This window comes from Agelaius tricolor, unplaced genomic scaffold (genome assembly GCF_023055355.1).
Source record: "Agelaius tricolor isolate 1412-34295 unplaced genomic scaffold, bAgeTri1.0.p SCAF_3, whole genome shotgun sequence".
Lineage (NCBI taxonomy): Eukaryota > Metazoa > Chordata > Aves > Passeriformes > Icteridae > Agelaius > Agelaius tricolor.
Window position 1 is genome coordinate 69,485,920 of NW_027269263.1, and position 18,401 is coordinate 69,504,320.

At 52.2% G+C, this 18,401-nt stretch overlaps 1 protein-coding gene across 1 annotated transcript; it reads right to left on the reverse strand.

The window, feature by feature from the left end:
• Nucleotides 1–1,735: 1,735 nt before the first annotated feature.
• On the reverse strand, nucleotides 1,736–18,322 carry KLHDC10 (kelch domain containing 10). The gene is made up of 9 exons (XM_071424236.1): nucleotides 18,170–18,322; nucleotides 9,534–9,755; nucleotides 8,478–8,632; nucleotides 7,585–7,733; nucleotides 6,907–6,991; nucleotides 6,273–6,339; nucleotides 5,694–5,741; nucleotides 4,276–4,415; nucleotides 1,736–3,235 (listed from the first exon to the last, which is right to left on the reverse strand). The coding sequence occupies exons 1-9, from the start codon at nucleotides 18,297–18,299 to the stop codon at nucleotides 3,026–3,028; spliced, it is 1,206 nt and encodes a 401-aa protein (XP_071280337.1). The 5' UTR covers nucleotides 18,300–18,322; the 3' UTR covers nucleotides 1,736–3,025.
• Between the last annotated feature and the right edge of the window lie 79 nt (nucleotides 18,323–18,401).

The following is an 18,401-nucleotide window of genomic DNA, read 5'->3' on the forward strand; positions in this document are numbered from 1 at the left end:
GGACATTTGGGGCATTGCCAGGTGAGTGGCTGGAGCTTCTGATGGCAGGACATGGAGAAGGGATGGGAGAGCAGGAGCTGTAGGAGAACCTGCTCAGGAATTCTGCTCTGAGCTGGCCTTCCCTGCCTCCTCCCGTCCTGTCCCCATCCCAGGCAGCACTGTGGATGCTTCTACCCCTCTCCAGCAGTTGCTGCAGGTGCTGGATCCTCTCCCTCTCCTTAGGGAACTTTAATTAAAGCTTTTAACCACAGGCAGTAGCCCAGCAGCAATTAAAGCCCCCCTCAGCAGGAGCTGTGAGCTCAGTGCTTAAACCAGGTCATTTTTTCAGGAAGAGCAGCCCCCAAAGATCTGCTGTCCCTCCTGCAGCAGCCAGTGGAGGCTATGGAATGGGAAAGATCCCTGGAAAATCCATCCGTGGGTGGTGCTTGTACAGCTTTTATCAGCAAAAGAGAACTCCTTGGACCTTCCTTTGTGGTTTTCTTGGTGATGCTTTCCCAGCTGCTGGGGCTGGAGGGATCCACAGGGATCAAGTCCAGCTCCTGGCCCTGCCCAGGACACCCCAACAATCCCCCCTGGCTCTGAGAGCATTGTCCAAATGCTCCAGGAGTTCTGGCAGCCTCGGGGCTGTGCCCATTCCCTGGGGAGCCTGGGCAGAGCAGGACAATCCTGGCCTGTCCCTCCTGGCTCCAGGGCACTGCTGTCCCACCGGCCAGGGCCCCCAGGTCCCTTTCCCCAGCCTGTCCTGGATGCACTTGGCTGAGTCTGAAGATTCCATCTCCTGGCTTTCCAGGATCATCCAGGTGGGTTGTGCTGTTGGAACAGGAGATCAGGGGGGCCAAGCAGGATTTCCCTCTCCTGAGGCCGTGCTGGCTGTCACCCATGGCCGTGCTGGCTGTCACCCATGGCCGTGCTGGCTGTCACCCATGGCCGTGCTGTCCACCTGAGGTTTTTCAGTATTTCCCAGAATCATCTTTTCCAGGGTTTTACCAGGCACTGAAGTGAGACTGACAGCCCTGTGGTTTCCACAGTCATCCCTTGAAAACTGGGACCAGCTTCCAGCCAGCTGAGACCTCTCCAGAGTCCCAAGACTGCTCCAACAACATCATCGACAGAGGCTTTGTGACAACCTCAGAGAAAGCTCCAGAGGTTTCCAGAGGAAGGACAACCTAAGGAATGTGCTTGCTCAGAGATCTTGGATGGCTCCAGGATCCCCCTGGGGGTGAGGGCAGATGCTCTTGAAAGCAGCTGAGAGAAAAACCAGCACAGGGATGGCCAGGCTGCTCCAGGACAAAGGTCCCACAAGGCAAAGATGAAGTGTGGGTATTCAGCCTCAGTTTGGGATGGAAGAAGGAGCTGGAGAAATGGTCCTGCAGGTCACTGCAAGCCAGGGCAGCAGAGCAGGGAACCCTCCCCAGCCACAGCTGCCAGCAGGGTCTGGATTCAGCAGCCAGGGAGGCTGGGAAGGGGTTGAGATGCACAGTTCCTGTGAGGGTGCAATGCAGGGGATGGAGACAGCAGAGCTCCAAGCAGCTCCCACCAGTTCCTGTGGTCCAAGCACCTGAGAAAGCCTCAGCTGTGAGGTCCAGACTTTTGTTTTCTGAGCCTTGGGGGGAAAAAAAGCAGCAACTGAAGCTGGAGGAAGAGGAAAATCTGTTCTCAAGACCAGGGGAAGCTTAATTTTGGGACAAGGGGCGAGTTCCCTTCGTGGAGGGCAGTGACTCCAGCAGGCAGCACCTTTGGATTAACAACATGAAGACAATGCTATGGTTTATTTAAACATAAATGCCATTTCTTAAAAAGAAACTAAAACCTCAGAGTGTAACCTCTGCCTTTGATGAAGAGGAAAGCATTGGGAAAAGCTGATTTTAAAAACAAAAGGCACTTAAAAATGGGCTCCAACTGAAAAGGATTTTGCACAAACCTCATGCCTGGAGCTGTTCAGAGTTCAGTGGCCACTTAAACAAATGCAGTGTAGAGAGCACAAGAGGACCAGAGGCACCCCTTCCTGTGCAGGGACAATCCCTGTCCCCAGAAGGAGGGACAGTTGTTCCCTCTCCCTTTTTTGGATGCTGTATTTCCTGGGCTGAGCGATCCACAAAGCCACTCCCCAAACCAGCTTTAAATCACATCTCCCACCCTCAGGGCAACGTGAAACAAGAAGAAAAAGGCCAATTTTTGGCATGTGTGGGAGGAAGGAAAACCAAAAGCTGGGAGATGCTGAGAACCATGGCTTGGCTGAGCAGGTTCCAAGAGCTCTGAAATCTACAGGGTAAGTCCTTGCTGGAGCTCGTTGTGGGTGCAAAGCGAGCCAAAAAGGTTCAAAAAGCCTCAGGAAAAGCTTTTCCCTCCCCACCCCCAGTAAACTACACAGTAGTCCCTTAAGTGGCAACCTTTTCCCAGTCTTCCAAGCAAACCTTTCGCTGTGAAAAGGGGAGGACACAGACACTGCACCGGGGGAGCTGCAGGCCCAGCTGGGCTCGCGGCCCGGGTGACGTTCCAGCCGTCTGCGGGGGCTCGGGGTGGGAGCATGCCCAGGGAACATGCAGGGCTGGGGGAACGGGCTGGCTTTGGACAGGGGCTCAGCTGGCTGCCAGGGAGGGGGCAGCCACAGCCAAAGAGCAGCCTGGTGCTCGTTCTGCATCGTGTCCCTCGCTGGATGCCATGGTGGGAGCACCAAGGTGAAGGTGCCACGTTGAGCACGGGCTCGGACATCCAGTAACTCATTAAGCTCCCCAATTAACTGCAAGCGTGCGCTGATGACAGGTTGCTGGTTGGCTGCTTAGTCTCAGAAAATACTTTTGGATTAATGGTGTAACTTAAGAGCTCCATAAATAAAAAGGGGACTTTCTCTTTTTTCCAATGACTAAAAGTAACCATGTCTGGAAAGGCATTGATGTATTTGCTGAGTAAGGCCTTGAGCAGGTTCCTCCATGTTCTTAGCAAGACCATCTGTGGAATCCATAAATAGGGGGTGGGAGGGGGAATTCTTCAACGTGGTGAGTCTTGGACAGGAGTGGGAGATTGCTCATTTTAGTCGCTCAACGAGTCCCTGCGTCAGTCCAAGGTGCAAAAGCTGGGATCTGGAGAGAGTTGCTAGGTGAGGGAAACATTCCAGGAGCTTCTCCCAGCACAGTTCCAGCAGGCTGGGCACCACCAGCCACATTTTGAACAGGGAGCCAGTCCGTTTGTTTTCGTGGATGTTGACCACCCCTCCGTGGATGTACATGCAGCCAGCCTGGGTGGGAAAGGGGGACAGGAGTTACAGAGGCAGGAAAAGCAGGAATGGGCTTCATTCCCACCTCCCAGCCTTCAGCAGGGCTGTCCCTGCCTCTGCCACTCGCTCTGGGATCCTCTGGGTCAAGGGAGGAATCGCTGCTGGAGGGGCCCTGTCTCATCCTAAACCACTTATCCACCACCCTGAGTGCTTTGCTCTGAGGTTGAGGTGACTTTTATCCCAAGAAATCCATTTTAGGAGTGTGGCAAACTGTTCATACAGTAGTACAGAGCCATACTCATGTTCCAGCTCAAAAGAATGTATTTTTAAACTCCACCCACCTCACACAGACATCCTGCATTCCCTTGGCTCAGCACAACCCTGCTCCAGGGATGACAGGAACACAGAGAGATGGGCAAAACTCAGCTGCTGAGTGGTTTGTTTTTTTTTTTTTCCACAGGCTGGCAAAGAAAGGGCATTCCAGCTGTCCAGGCAGTCACTGAGCTGCCTGGGAAACACCTTTATCAGACTTCCCAGGAAAAGCTGCTTTTATAACATTCCCCAAATGCAGTGACACCAAGGAATGTGATCTCTGCCCTGAGGAGCTGAGGGAGGTGAAGGTACAGCCAAAGGCACTTCTTGCTGCCTGGTAATTATGAATTCCAGGTCTCCAGACTTCTACTTAAGGCCAAAAGCTCTGGCAATACCAACATTCCTTAGTGGCTTCCAAAGGGTTGGAAACAGCCTCATCCAATCCTTCACCTCAGGCTGTTCTCAGTAGGATAAAATCACTTTACTCAGGGAGTATTTGTGCTTTTTTTTTTTTCTCCTTTTACAAGCAGGAACTGCTGTTCCCACACTGACTTTAAAAGCTCAAATTCTGCATCATTTCTTTCAGAAAGCAAAATGCACAGTGTGGCTCCACTCTTCAAAGAGCAGCAGGAAGAAGAGCCTCCCAAAAGCTGCTGCATGCAGTGGAGGTCACTTCCTTGGGAATCTCAGCTCTATCTGCAGCCCTCAGCAAGATAAGAGTGCTTGGAGGAACAAAAGGAGTCACTTACTGGGGTGACAGCAGCACAGTGGAAGTACACAGGCTCTGGCATGGCAGCTGGGAGCTTGACCCACTGGAAAGTTTGGAGGTTGAGCTTCCAAACGTCTCCCAGAATCACCTCTCCGTTGTAGCCCCCGCACACGAACACTTCTGCAAGAGAGGGGATGTGGGGGGGAGCTGCCAGACCAGCCCTGCAGGAACCAGGGACACGCTGGGAGAGAGAGCTCAGGGATCCCTCCCCACACAGCTTTGGGATCAGAAACTGTTTCAGCTCAACAAAGACTCCCAGGACCTCCCAGATCAGGCCCACCACAAAGCAGAGGCCACCTAAAGATTCCCAGACTGACTTGGGTGGAAGGGACCTCAAAGCCCATCCAGTTCCAGCCTGATGGGCAGGGCCACCTCCCAGTGTCCCAGGCTGCTCCAGCCCCAGTGTCCAGCCTGGCCTTGGGCACTGCCAGGGATGCAGGGGCAGCCCCAGCTGCTCTGGCAATCCCAGCCCAGCCAGGAATTCCTCATTGCCAAGATCCCATCCCTGGCTGCCCTCTGGCACTGGGAGCCATTCCCTGGGTGCTGTCCCTGCAGGCCTTGGCCCCAGTCCCTCTGCAGCTCTCCTGGAGCCCCTTCAGGCCCTGCCAGGGGCTCTGAGCTCTCCCTGGATCCTCCTCCTCTCCAGGGGAGCACCCCCAGCTCTCCCAGCCTGGATCCCTGGGAACTGAGGGTCTCCAGCCCTGCAGCAGCTCCATGGGTTCCTCTGGGCTCTCTCCAGCAGCTCCAGGTGCTGCTGCTGTGTCCCCAGGGCTGGGGCAGCTCTGCAGGTGGGGTCTCACCTGAGAAGGGCAGAATCCCCCCTGCCCTGCTGCCCACACTGGGGTCAGGATGGATTTCTGCCTCATGTCCCCCTTCCCAGCCTGCCCATGAGCCCCAGCCCCCCATGGCAGCCTCAGGGCTGGATGCCACTGCAGGCAGGGGAGCATTCCCTCTCCTCATAGCCCAGACACCTGGGCTTGATCAGATTCCAGGGATTTTGAACCCCCAGGGAGCAGCCCCAGCTCCCAGCCCTGTTTGCTCCCAGCTTTGCCCAAGTTCTCAGCTCAGGGGTGGCCAAATCCTGGTGGGCTGGAAGCATCTCCCAGCTCCTTACTTTTATTGGCACAATCAACACTCCTAGGAAATACAATCCAGCTTTTCCCTCCACCCTTCAACAGAGAGCATTCAGCCACTGACCTGAAGGGTTTGGAAAAGAGGGACCAAAATTGTAACTGGCTTTTCAGTGCAGAAGAAGGAATGGTGCTAAATGGGCAGCTTCAAGCCTGTTAGTGAGGAAAAAATCCTCTTCCAGAAAAGCCACGTGGTCCCTGCGGTTCTCTCCAAGCCTCCCCTGTTTGGCTGTACAAGATACACCAATTTTCCAGAGGTAAATCTTACCATTTTTAATCTGCACACAGCTGTGGCATCTTCTGGCTGCTGGGAAACCTGGGGAGAATAATTTTGAAAATATGTATCAGCAATAATTGCTTTAAAGTGCTTGTGCAAGTGGTGATTTTGTCTCAACATTTAATAATGGAGTTTCATTGTTAAGAGGTTTTACTTTCCTGCTATCCCAGGTATAAAAGGTGCAATTTTAAGCAGCTGTTTCAGGTTTGAGTCCTAATTCCTCTCTGGGGAAGGAAGAAAAATGCTGGAATTTTGTTCCCCAGAGTCTCAAATCTGGCTTGGTGAAAAGCAGCTGTGAGACTCCAGGGACAGCCCAGGGCCTCAAAGGGAGCAGGGATGATCTGGATCCTCTGGGAGCAGATCCAGGCACTGCCACCTTTCACAGGCAGGGAGAGAGGGGAGCCAGAGTGCCAGACTCCCCTGGATGGGTCCATCCTCAGTGCTGCAGCACAAGCAGGATCTCAAATCCAGCATAAAGCCACAAGCTGAACATATTGAACAAGAAAACTGCACCCTCAAGCACTGTGGCCACTCTGGCTCACAGGGAAATGAAGGAAATCCCAGGCTCACCGACTTTCTCGTGAGGCTTCGTGGTGATCTCCTCCCAGGTGTTGGTTTCCAGGTTGTAGGCGTGGATCTGGGGGCAAGAACAGGAGCCATGAGATCTTCCAGGGTGATGCAGCCACAGGCTCTGACCCACCAGAAATAAATCCCTTTTTTCCATTAAGTGGCAAACCCAAAAATAGCTGATCCCAGCCAGTGACTAAGCAGGTCTAAAATCACCTTTCAAGCTCCATCCCAGCTTTGCTATTTCAGCCCTACAGCTGAAAAAAAGAAAAGAATATTGCTTTTGAAAAGAGCTGGACCAATTAAAATCCACACCCTCGAGCTCTCAGAAGGATTTAGAAATACCTTTCTCCTGCTGCACACAGGGAGAAAAATGGGACAATGGAGAGATGAAATGTCATATGAAGTGCTGCAGACTCCACTTTTTTGGAAGCAGAGCACTATTTAAAGTGACCACAGATTCATCACTAAGACATTCTGTGGCAAATCCAGGTTTTACAGAAATAGGAGAACAATCTGCTCCCAATTATTTTTTTTTTAATTTTTTTTTTTTACCAGGCTCTCCAGGCACAGCCAGATGAAGAGGCTGTGCTGGTATGTATGGAAAACCTCCTGTCCAGGGTTCCAAATGCCTCACCTTATCCAAGGAATAAGCTGTCCAGGAAGTTCCACCTCCCAGGATATAAATCCTTTGACCGTCATGAGCAATTTCATGTCTGTACCTGAAGGTGCAGAGCAGCACAATTAGCAACAACAGAAACCCTCCTGGAAATCACCATCAAACTCCAGGATCTGAGCAGAAATCCCAAGCCTGGCTCTGCTGCATCAGCCCCTCAGGCTGGGAGCATGCAGGAGATGTGGGAGTTTTCCTGAGCCCTCCAAGCAGCAGCCCAGAGGTCTGAAAGGCATTTTCTGATTGCAGAGTAATTATTAAATGATTAAGTGGAAGGATTAGTGAATATCAGGATTCATCAATATTCCAGCCCCTTCTAAGGGAAGTGTCCAAGGCCAGGCTGGACAGGGCTTGGAGCAACCTGGGATAGTGAAAAGTGTCCCTGCCCATGGCAGGGGGGTGGAATTAGATTTATTTTAAGATTCCTATGAACCCAAACCATTCTGGGATTCTTCCATTCCCAATTCCCTGTTCTCAGTTGGACACCAAACCATGGATGAGAGAGACCAAAATCCTTCCTCCCAGTGCCACAACAAGTTCCAGGCAAAGGAGGGTTGGAAATGGCAACCAGAGCAAGGCATCCCAAAGCTCCCCATTCCCTGCCTCCCCAAAAAAGCTCCCTGAGGCTGCCCAGGCGCTCACCTCTCCTCTGGCATGTCACAGGACATATTGTTTGGCTTCAGCTGGATCCATTCCCGGGTGTTGAGGTCCAGCTTGTGGAGGTCAGTGCTGTAAATGTAGCCAGTTGTTCCTCCAAACACGTAGAGACACCCATTGATGATGGCCATGGCCTGGCAGAGAAACCAGAAAGGGCTTGGGACACCTGGGGCTGGAGGAGAGGGAATTCCTGCTCCTCCAAAGCAGATGGGCACCAGCAAAAAGGGCCAGTCCTGTGGTGAGTGTGAATTCATTTCCTTGTCCACCTTGTTCATCCACTCTATGACAAGTCTTAAAAGGTGTCATTGTAATAGAAAGGAACCCTAGGAACTTGCATTTAGAGTTTTGTGTCTGAAGGGTTTTGACTATGAACTACTTCTTACATCACTTTTTCCATCTTCATTTAGAACTTTGGGTTTTGAAGATTTTGACTATGACCCACTCCTTACATCACTTTTTTATTTTCATTTAGAGCTTTGGGTTTTGAAGGTTTTTGACTACCAACCACTCCTTAAATCACTTTTTTCATCTTCATTTAGAACTTTGGGTTTTGAAGGTTTTGACTACCAACCACTCCTTAAATCACTTCCTCATTTTCATTTCGAGTTTTGGCTTTTGAAGGTTTTTGACTACCAAGCCCTCCTTAAATCCAACTTTTCTCATTCAGCTGCACCAGGCATTTAATGAACAAATTCTGCCCTTTCTAACGAGGAGAAAACCTCCTTTCCTTTGAAATCCCCACGAAGCAAGGCCGCTTCATTTCTTCACGAAGGACACCTGCTTTCCCTCACGCTTTTCCCCAGGGGGAGCAGCTCTGGTGAGGCACAGAGGGGACTGAGGAGCTGAGAGCCCTCCCCAGGGCTCCCTGAGGCCCGTACCTGGCCGTAGATGCGGTTGGGTTTCTTGCCGCGGCAGCTGAGCAGAGCCCATCTCTTGTACTTGACGTTGCACACGTGGACGTCGTTCCCGTTGCTCTCTCCGAAGGGGATCCCGGTGCCCCCAAACACCAGGAGGTTGTTGCCATGTAAGACAACTGAAAACAGGGGAAAACAGGGGTGCTCATGGCTGGGAGAGCAGCAGAACAGGGTTCATCCAGGCTGGGCTGGGCTTGGACCAATCTGCTCTAGGGAAGGTTGCCCATGGCATGGGATTGGATGATCTTTAAGCTCCCTTCCAACCCAAACCATTCCCAAATCATTTTTCCAGGCTGGGCTGGGCTTGGACCAATCTGCTCTAGGGAAGGTTGCCCATGGCATGGGATTGGATGATCTTTAAGCTCTCTTCTAACCCAAATCATTTGTCCAGGCTGGGCTGGCCTTGGAGCAAGCTGCTCTATGGAAGGTGTCCCTATCCATGGTATGGGACTGGATGATCTTTAAGCTCCCTTCCAACCCAAATCATTTTTCCAGGACTGGGCTTGGACCAACCTGCTCTAGGGAAGGTGTCCTAGAGGTGTCCTTAAGGATCACTGGATGATCCTTAAGCTCCCTTCCAACCCAAACCATTCCAGGTTTCCCTGCTCTGGAGACAGCTCAGTGCTGTTCAAATTCCCTACAATCCACCCCCTGCACTGATGGCTTTGAGAGGCTCTAAAGGAGAAAGGATCCCAACTAAAACCATGGTAACCAAAGGTCTGCTTTGAAAAGTGAACAAAGACAGCTATTTTTGGATGCTTGGAGATGTCTGCATGAGGCACCTTCCTGCTGAAAGCACATCAAGGTAAACACCTGGAAAACACCTCTTGCTTTCCCATTTTTTTCTTTCCCTCTGCCTCAACCAAGCAAAAATGGAAAGAAAAATCCCAAACCCGACCCAACCTCGGGGCCTACTTGGAAAAACAGCATCCAGATTTCCAATTCTTGCCTGGATTAAAATAGGCAGGATTAAAATAGCTCCAGGAGCAGGCACGGGAGGAGCTGGATTTCCGTACGTACGTGACATGGAGGCCAGCTCCCTGGGCATGTAGCCTTCGGTGCCCATCTGGTGCCAGGTGTCTGTGGCAAAGTTGTACCTCCAGAGCTCCCTGAAGAGGGGGTAGTCCTCGTTCTCTGGGCCCCCAGACTCATCGTAGTCGGGATTGTAGCCCCCGAAGACGTAGAGGTTGGAACTGTCGGCCACGCAGCGATGGCCGCTCCTGGCCGGGGGGCACCTGTGCCCTGGAGCAGGAGGAGGAGGAGAAACAACAGCTCCACAAGGGCTCAGGGTGTGCCCCAGGCCCTGCAGGGCACAAGACACCTTGTTCATCCACTCTGTGAACAGTCTTAAAAAGGTGTCATTGTAATAGAAAGGAACCCTTGCATTTAGAGTTTTGTGTCTTAAGGGCTTTGACTACCAACCATTTCTTAAATCACTTTTTTATTTTCATTCAGAGCTTTGGGTTTTGAAGGTTTTTGACTACCAACCACTCCTTCAATCATTTTTTTCATCTTCATTTAGAACTTTGGGTTTTGAAGGTTTTGACTATGACCCACTCCTTACATCACTTTTTTATTTTTATTTAGAGTTTTGTGTTTTAAGGGCTTTGACTACCAACCACTCCTTCAATCACTTTTTCCATCTCCATTTAGAACTTTGGGTTTTGAAGGTTTTGACTATGACCCACTCCTTACATTACTTTTTTATTTTTATTTAGAGTTTTGTGTTTTATTTTGTGTTTTGTGGTTTTTTGTGTTTGACTACCAACCGCTCCTTCAATCGCTTTTTCCATCTCCATTTAGAACTTTGGGTTCTGAAGGTTTTGACTACCAACCACTCCTTCAATCCCTTTTTCCATCTCCATTTAGAACCTTGGGTTTTGAAGCTTTTTGACTACCCACCACTCCTTCAATCACTTTTTCCATCTCCATTTAGAACTTTGGGTTTTGAAGGTTTTTGACTACCCACCACTCCTTCAATCACTTTTTCCATCTCCATTTAGAACTTTGGGTTTTGAAGGTTTCTGACTACCAACCACTCCTTCAATCACTTCCTCATTTTCATTTCGAGTTTTGGCTTTTGAAGGTTTTTGACTACCAAGCCCTCCTTAAATCCAACTTTTCTCATTCAGCTGCACCAGGCATTTAATGAACAAATTCTGGGCTGGATTCCACAGGGAATCCACTGGGAAGGGCCTGTGCAGCACGAGGAAAGGGCTTTGGAAGGACAAGCTGGCAAAGGGGCACTCTGTGTGTCACCAGCTCATCCCTGGACCACGTGGCAGTTGTGGGCACTAGAGCCCTTCTGAGGTATTGGAGGAAATCCCTCTTCTTTCATTCTGTTTGGCAAATTTCACTTAGAAACAATTGCAAATGTCTGTATTTAAAACTGCCCAATAGAGAAAAGAATGAAGGATTTGCTCTTCCTCCTCCAGGACACCTCCCAGTGACTTCCCTCTTTGCTCCTTGGATCTCAAGACTTTGTCTCAGTCACTAAATTTCCTGTCACTAAACAGAACACTTGAGTTGAGTTTAGTTCTGTTTAGTGACAGAAAATGTAGTGACTTTTGTCACTGAACAGGTCTGACAGAGCAGGGAAATCTGCTCCTGAGTTAAGGCATTTGCACTGGGAGGAGCAGGGAGTCCAGCTGAGATCCTGCAGGCAGATGCAGCCCTGCCCAAAAGGAATCCTCTGCCTGCCCACCCCTAAAAACTCAATGGAAATAAAAGCAGGGAGGGCAATGCCAGCTCAGCTCTCCACTGGAACAGATAAAAAGATGGATTCAGCCAAGGAAAAACAAACCAGGAATATTCAGAAGTAACAGAAATCAAGGTCTTGGCTGACAATTGGCCAAAGCAAACCCAAACAAATCAGTGACCTTCACCTCCCACCTGCTCCTGGATTTTAGGAGAGAAAAGGAGCCAGGATAGCATCTAATGAGGACCCAGAATGTTTTCTTCTGTTATCATTCCCAGCAGTGAATCAAACACTGCAAAAAAAAAAAAAAAAAAAAAAAAAAAAAAAAAAAAAAAAAGGTTATGAAGCATTTTTCCTACAGAAAAAGTGAAAAAAAAAAGATTTGTCCAGACCAAATAATGAACTTGAGGTGAGCAGAAGCAGCTTTGCTTAATCCTGTTCAACTCTGGTCCAAAATTAAGCTGCTCTCCAGGGTTCAGACAAGGTTTTGACAGATTTGGGGTGTTTCCAGGAATAATTGTGTCTCACAGCAATTCCCACTTAGAAAACTAATAAGCACTGGCTGAAAAGAGGGGAAGAAAGTTAAGGAATTAAGGGGAAAATCTGTAGTGGGGACATGAATGTTTGGGCACAGAAGAGGGGGATATTCCACATCTGGTAAGGAATTAGGAGTTCAGATATTATATCAAATAGAGATTTCATTTCCCTCTAGTTCTAACACTTGCCATGAGAATTTTCCAGAGGGAAAAGAGAAGAATAAGGCTGAGTTTTATATAAAGCAAATAAACTAAAGGTAAGAGGAGTAATTCTAAGAAAATAAATTAAACCACACCACCCAGGAGGCCTTCACTGCCATCCACCTCCCAAAATCACCCAGGGAAGGCACCTGACCTTGCCAGAAATCCCAATTTTCAACAGGAAGGGGTCCCACATCCCTGGAAGGGTCCAAGGCCAGGCTTGGAGCACCCTGGGACAGAACTAACCCTGCTCAAGGGTGAAGGTTCCTTCAGCAGCCAAACTCCATGGCTCCCATAAAGAGCTGCATTTCCATGTCATGAGGGCTCACTGGATGATTCACAGCTCCTGCTGACATGCAGGAGAGGTTTGCAGCAGGTTTTGCTGCCCATTCCACAGGTGCAACTTTTAGGTGGGAAAATCCCAGGATTTGCTGAGTTTTGTCATGAGCAAAGCCCCTTTTCCCAGAGCTGAACCCCAGAACACCCAAAGCTCAGGGCAGCAAGGCCCCCTGTATGAAAAGCTGGAATTCTGCAGGTCCTGCTGGGAATTCCTTCATGCTGGACATGGAAAGCAGCAGGATCTGCCAGGTCTGGGGGGAAGAGGTTGTAAAGTGATGGAAAATGGCTTTAACATGGATGGATGGATGGATGGATGGATGGATGGATATGATCTGGGAAGCACACACTTGCCCAGTTTAAGATTCCAGAGGGAAGCAGGAAGGAAGGATGGGAAGGTGCATTTACAAGGAGGTTCTTTTTCCTTAGTGCTGAGGGCAAAAATGGGAACAGCAACATTTTCAGGGAATAAGTTCCAGCATCAGAATGAAATTTTACAACAGGATGAGAGGAAACAGCCTCAAGCTGTGCCAGGGGAGGCTCAGAGTGGATGTCAGGAGGAATTTCCTCATGGAAAGGGTTGTTAAACATTGGAAGGGGCTGCTCAGGGAGGTTTGGAGTCCCCATCCCCGCCTGGAGGTGTCCAAGGATGTGGCACTCAGGGCTCTGGGCTGGGGACAAGGTGGGAATTAGTCACAGCTTGGATTTGAGGTGCCTTTTCCTGCTCACACAGAGCCCCAGGCACCTCATGTTCTCCAGGGGAGTCCCAGGTCTCCAGGGAAGCAGCAGATCTTCCCCAGGGAAGCTCTGCTTGTTGCATCTGGTGCTGGACAGCCTCAAAAGCAAAAGGTGAGCACCAGGCTGAGCCTCCTGAGCCAGCAGCTCCTCCTTGCAGATCTATGAGTGGATGGATGTCCTGGTGGAGGAGCATCCCAGCCTGGTCAGCAAGGTCCAGATGGGGCAGAGCTACGAGCAGCGGCCTCTGTACGTGCTGAAGGTGGGTCCTGGGGCAGCCTGGCCTGAAAATGCCCCTCAGGGTGAGAGGCTGGGCCAGGGCAGCCTCAGGCTGCAATCAGCAGCAATTTCCCCATGGAAAGGGGCTCAGGCTGCCCAGGGAGCTTTGGAGTGCCCAGCCCTGGAGGTGTCTGAGGAACTCCTGCAGGTGGCACTCAGGGCTCTGGGCTGGGCACAAGGTGGGCACGGGGCACAGGGTGGATTCCATGGGCTGGGAGGGCTTTTCCAACCCAATGGATTCAGTGATTCCAGGCTGAAGCATCACCACAGGGACAGAATTAAGGAAAATCCTAATTAAGGGCTGAGCCATCCAACAGAAAGGGGCTGGCTGGGCACTGTCCTGCTCCATTCCCCTGACTCACCCAGGACTTCTGAGGGAGCTGCTGCACTGACAATCCCAAGCTGCTCCTGACTGAACTCCTCTCCTGCAGGAGCTGTCACTAGGACAGGGCTGAGACAAGAAGGTGTTTCCAGATGTGACACTGGAGCAAAGGAGGCTCAGGGGGCCCTTGTGGCTCTGCACAAGTCCCTGCCAGGAGGGCACAGCCGGGGGGGTCGGGCTGTGCTCCAGGGAACAGGGACAGGAGCAGAGGGAACGGCCTCAGGCTGGGCCAGGGCAGCTCAGGGGGGATTTTGGGATAATTCCTTCATGGAAAGGGTGGCCAGGCACTGGCACAGCTGCCCAGGGCAGGGCTGGAGCCCCCGTTCCTGCAGGGGTTTCAAAGCCCTGTGGATGTGGCACCTGGGGACAGGGTCAGTGGTGGCCATGGCAGGGCTGGGAATGGATGGACTCAGTGGTCTGAGAGACCTTTTCCAACTGCAAAGATTCCATCATTGCATGGATATGAGGTTGTTGAGAGCCTCCTGAAACCATCCTTTTCCTTATGACTGTCAGAAACCCTAAACAAATCCATTTCTATCTCAGGGGTGGGTGTGCAGAGAAATGGGGCCAGACTGCTCAGTGACAGGAGAAGGGACAATGGGCACAAACTGAAACACAGGAAATTCCAGCTGGATATGAGGAAAAACTTCTGCTTTGAGAATGATGGGGCACTGAACAAGGTTCCCAGGGAAGCTGGGGCTGCCCCTGCATCCCTGGCAGTGCCCAAGGCCAGGCTGGATGGGGCTGGAGCCACCTGGGACAGTGGGAGGTGTCCCTGCCATGTGACACTGGATGGGCTGAGTTCCCTTCCCACCCAAACCATCCCATAATTGTACACTCCTTTATCAGCTCCCTTTTTTCCCAAGCTGATTTAATCCCAATATCTACTCCAGGGTTATCTGCAGCACTTTGAGAACCTCAAAGTCCTTCCTGTCAGGGTAACAGGAGTAGTGAAAAGCTGTGCTGTCCTCAGGGTGTCTGTCCCAAGCAATCCATGATTTAACCCCACACATCCCAGTGCAAGGCCACCCCCCAGGTGTGTGTTACACCACCTCAGTATGAGCACCACCAGCAGCAGAATTTCTACTTCCAGCCCTATTTTTGGAAATACAAACAGGAAACTACAGGGTGTAAACCCAACAAATCCACCATGGCTTTGGATCCTCCTCTTTTGCACATCCCACATCCATGGTGAATACCCAGGCCTGTGCACACGTCCTTTTCTCTGCTTTTTAAAGCTTTCTAAAGGTGGTTTTGTGATTGTTTTTCCTCCTGCATGGATTTTCAACATCCACAACAGCAGGACTGAATCTCTCCTTTTCCATTTCTGATCCCTGCAGGAATCCTGAAGGCCATTTAGGACAAGGGCTGAACCAGAACAAGACAAGTCAATGTTGACTTTGACTCCCATCTTCAAAGTTCCATCTTTTCCACAGCAGCTGGATAAAGTAAGTTTGGAACTCGTGGAATTGGAGTCCCTCAGGAATGTTTGGATAAGCAGGATTGGGAATGCACTGCTGAGAGTGAGGTTTAAAACCTCTTTGTTCACCCAGCTGTGTTCAGATCCCACCCTGCCCTTCCTGGGCAGGCTGCCCACGCCTGGGCAATTCCCAAGAGGAAACATTCCCATGAGGAAACATTCCCAAGAGGAAATTGGGAATTGGGAAACATTCCCAGCTGTAGCTGGGTCCCTGAACAACGGCTCTGAGGGGCTGAGGGAAAGTGGGAGAAGCCAGAGGATCCAGCCAAGGATGCCAAACACAACCTGCAGGTCAGCCAAGAGATTTCCTGATTGTGCTGAGAGCTCCAAGGTGTGTTTCCAGAATTATCATCCTGGGTTTGGATCAATGTCCAGAGGGGCTGGGAACACAAAGCCTGAGAGGAGCCCCTGAGGGAGCTGGGGGTGCTCAGCCTGCAGCAAAGGAGACTCAGGCCTGCCCCCATCGCTCTCTGCAGCTCCTGAAAGGTGCCTGGGCTCAGCTGCCCTTGGGCTCTTTCTCCAGCAGCACTGACACAGCCAGAGCACACAGCCTCGAGCTGAGCCAAGGGAAATTCAGGCTGGAGAGCAGGAAAAAGCTTTTCCAGCAAGGGGGATCAAGTTCTGCAATGGCTGCCCGGGGAGGTGGTGCAGTCCCCATCCCTGGGTGTGTTTGACAGCCTGGATGTGGCACTGGGGGCCAGGGGCTGCCTGAGGAGTTGGGCTGGGCTGGGCTCTTGAGGGTCTCTCCCAGCCAAGGGATTCTGTGAACAGGTCTGGCTCTCCCAGGCTTTGTTTCCAAAATCTTTGGGCCAATCCCATTTGAAAGGATTTTACACCACTAAAACTGAGTGATCCTTGGGTTGGAGCATAAAGGAAAATAAGAGGAATTCTGGAGAATGAAAACCACAGAGCTGGGAAGATCACCTGGCCCAAAGTCCTGTGGGAAAAGGACCTGGCACGAGGCTGTTGGGCACCTTGAGCAGCCACATCCTGAAACCCTGCAGGGACTCCAGCACATCCCAGACAATGCTGGTCCCAGACAATGCTGGCTGTCACTGGAAAATGTCATTTTTCCATTGGGATGAAGCTTCCCAGCACACCCTGTCCCGCTGCTCCTTGTCCTGTCCATGGCAAGGGAGACCCTCCATCCTCTTCATATCCATCCTTTAGGGCCTGGGGAACCCCAGGGAGGTTCCATGTAAGAAAACAAACCTGGGAACCCTGGAAGAGAACTTGGAGCCCAGGAACAAATCAGGTTGGAGGAAATGGAATGAGGGGGAAAATTCCTCTCTCAGTGGTTATGTAAGGGCTGCTGCTGGAGCTCTATAAATAGGACCTCACAGGTGGCAAACTCCAAAAATCCAGGGTTTTTTTGGGGTGGGTTTAGGCTGCTTTGGGTGGCCAGGTGAGCTGGAGAGCTGCAGGGAGGGACAGGATCCGTGCAGGATCAGGAGGGTGCAATTCCCAACGCTCCCAACCCAGCAAGGGGAGAGCAGCAGGGCCTGTGGTGCCAAAAAAGGCATTTCCAGGCAAGGAGGGAGATGGGGCTGAGCATTTGCCCAAAAATAGAAGGTGTGGAGCCACTCAGCAAATTCCCAGTGCTGCTGGAAGAGCCTGGAAGGCTGAGCCAGAGCATGGAATGAGGGAAATGGATTTGTAGGGAAAAGAGAGGGCAGGTTTCAGGGATGGGAAGGTGGATGGAAAGGCCATTCCCAGCTGCTGCTGCTGCTGCTGCTGCCACCCCTGAGGGGCTTCTTGTTCCACATGTGAGTGGCAGCAAAGGGTTCTTGGCCCTGGGATGTGCAGCTCCAGGTCAGGAGGAGGGATAAGGGAAAATGGGATATTCCATGGCAGCTGGGAGTGTCACAGGGCCAGGAGTGCCCCACAGCCCTCCCAGTGCTGCAGAGCTTCCCAATCCTGTGATCCCGGGGTAACCTCAGCCTCCCCCTGGAATGTTTGGGGGGTTTTGGGGTGACAGAGATCCAGGAATGATGGAATAACCCTTCAGCATCCAGCCTTGCAGGAGAGAGCTGGAATTGTCCCAGGGAAAATTTCCCACTTTTCCCAGGGACCAGGACTAAGCTGATGTCACAGCCCAGGCAGGATGTCCCCTCCCAGGATTGTGGGGATGTCCCAAAAACCCTGATACAGTGGGGTAGATGTCCCAAAAACCCCAACAGACCGGGATTGTAGAGTGGGGGGATCCCAGGGGTCACCCCAGGCTTATCCAAGGTGGCTGAAATGGGGCTGATCCCTGTGGGGTACCCCTATCCCCACACCCATGGGGGCATCCAGGCACCTCCCAGCACCTGGGGGACGCTACATGGGTTGTAGGAGAGGGTGACCCCAAATCCATTTATAAAAGGATAACTGCCCCCCACCCCTGATTCCAGGCTCCATACCCCGGATCATTGGGATGGGAACAGCCCAGCTCCCCCCACGCCATTCCCGGCTTTGGGGGACAGGGTGACCCCATTATTCCCGGTCTGCTGGGGCACCCCAGCTGCCCCCGGGAATGTCCCAGAGGCAGGGACAGTTGTTCCCTCGGTGTCCCTGTCCCCTCATGGCCTTGGGGACACGCGTGTCCCAGCCTGGGACAGCGGGACCGTGTGGCTGGGGTCAGCAGACCTCTCCGGGGTTGAGGGTACCATACTAAGGACCCCCCAGGAATGGGGGTGCCCCGCTCCCGAGCACCGTGGGAAGGGGTAATTCTGATCACAGACTGCTTGAAGAATGGGTCTGTCCCAGCCCTGATGCTCTGGGATGGGGGTGCTCGGTCCAGGACCCCTCAGGACCTTGGGCACGGCGGTGTCCCGGTCCCTGACCCCCAGAGACGGGGATGCCCCGACCCCGACCCCCTCAGGACCTTACAAACGGGGCTGTCCCGGTCGCGGTCCCCTGAGATGGGGATGCTGCGCTCTCAGACCCCTCGGGGTGGGGGCTGCCCCGCTCCCGAACCCCTTCTGGGCCTTGGGCTCGGGGTCATCCCCGGCACCGGCCGCCACTCACCCGCCGCCCGCGGCCTGCCCGGCAGCTGCACGAAGCGGTTCAGGATCCCTCCCCCGCCGCCATCGCCGCCTCCCGCGGCGCCGCCCGCGCCCTCCCCGAGCCCGTCCCGGGCCGCGGCCGCCGCCGACATGGCCCGTCCGCTGCCTGAGGGACGGAGCGCCAACCGCCAATCAGCGCCGAGCTTCTTCGGCCGGAACCTATCAGCTGCGGGCTTGTTGGCAGGTGGGGGGAG

What these genes read in the sequence shown, in the direction of transcription:
- KLHDC10 (XM_071424236.1), bottom strand. Translation starts at nt 18,299, where the DNA reads ATGTCGGCGGCGGCCGCGGCCCGGGACGGGCTCGGGGAGGGCGCGGGC. An exon ending in GGAGCTGGCCTCCATGTCAC is followed by an intron (nt 8,633 to 9,533) that starts GTACGTACGGAA and finishes CCCTGTTTTCAG; the next exon opens with TTGTCTTACATGGCAACAAC. An exon ending in CTGTGTGCAGATTAAAAATG is followed by an intron (nt 4,416 to 5,693) that starts GTAAGATTTACC and finishes CCTCTCTTGCAG; the next exon opens with AAGTGTTCGTGTGCGGGGGC.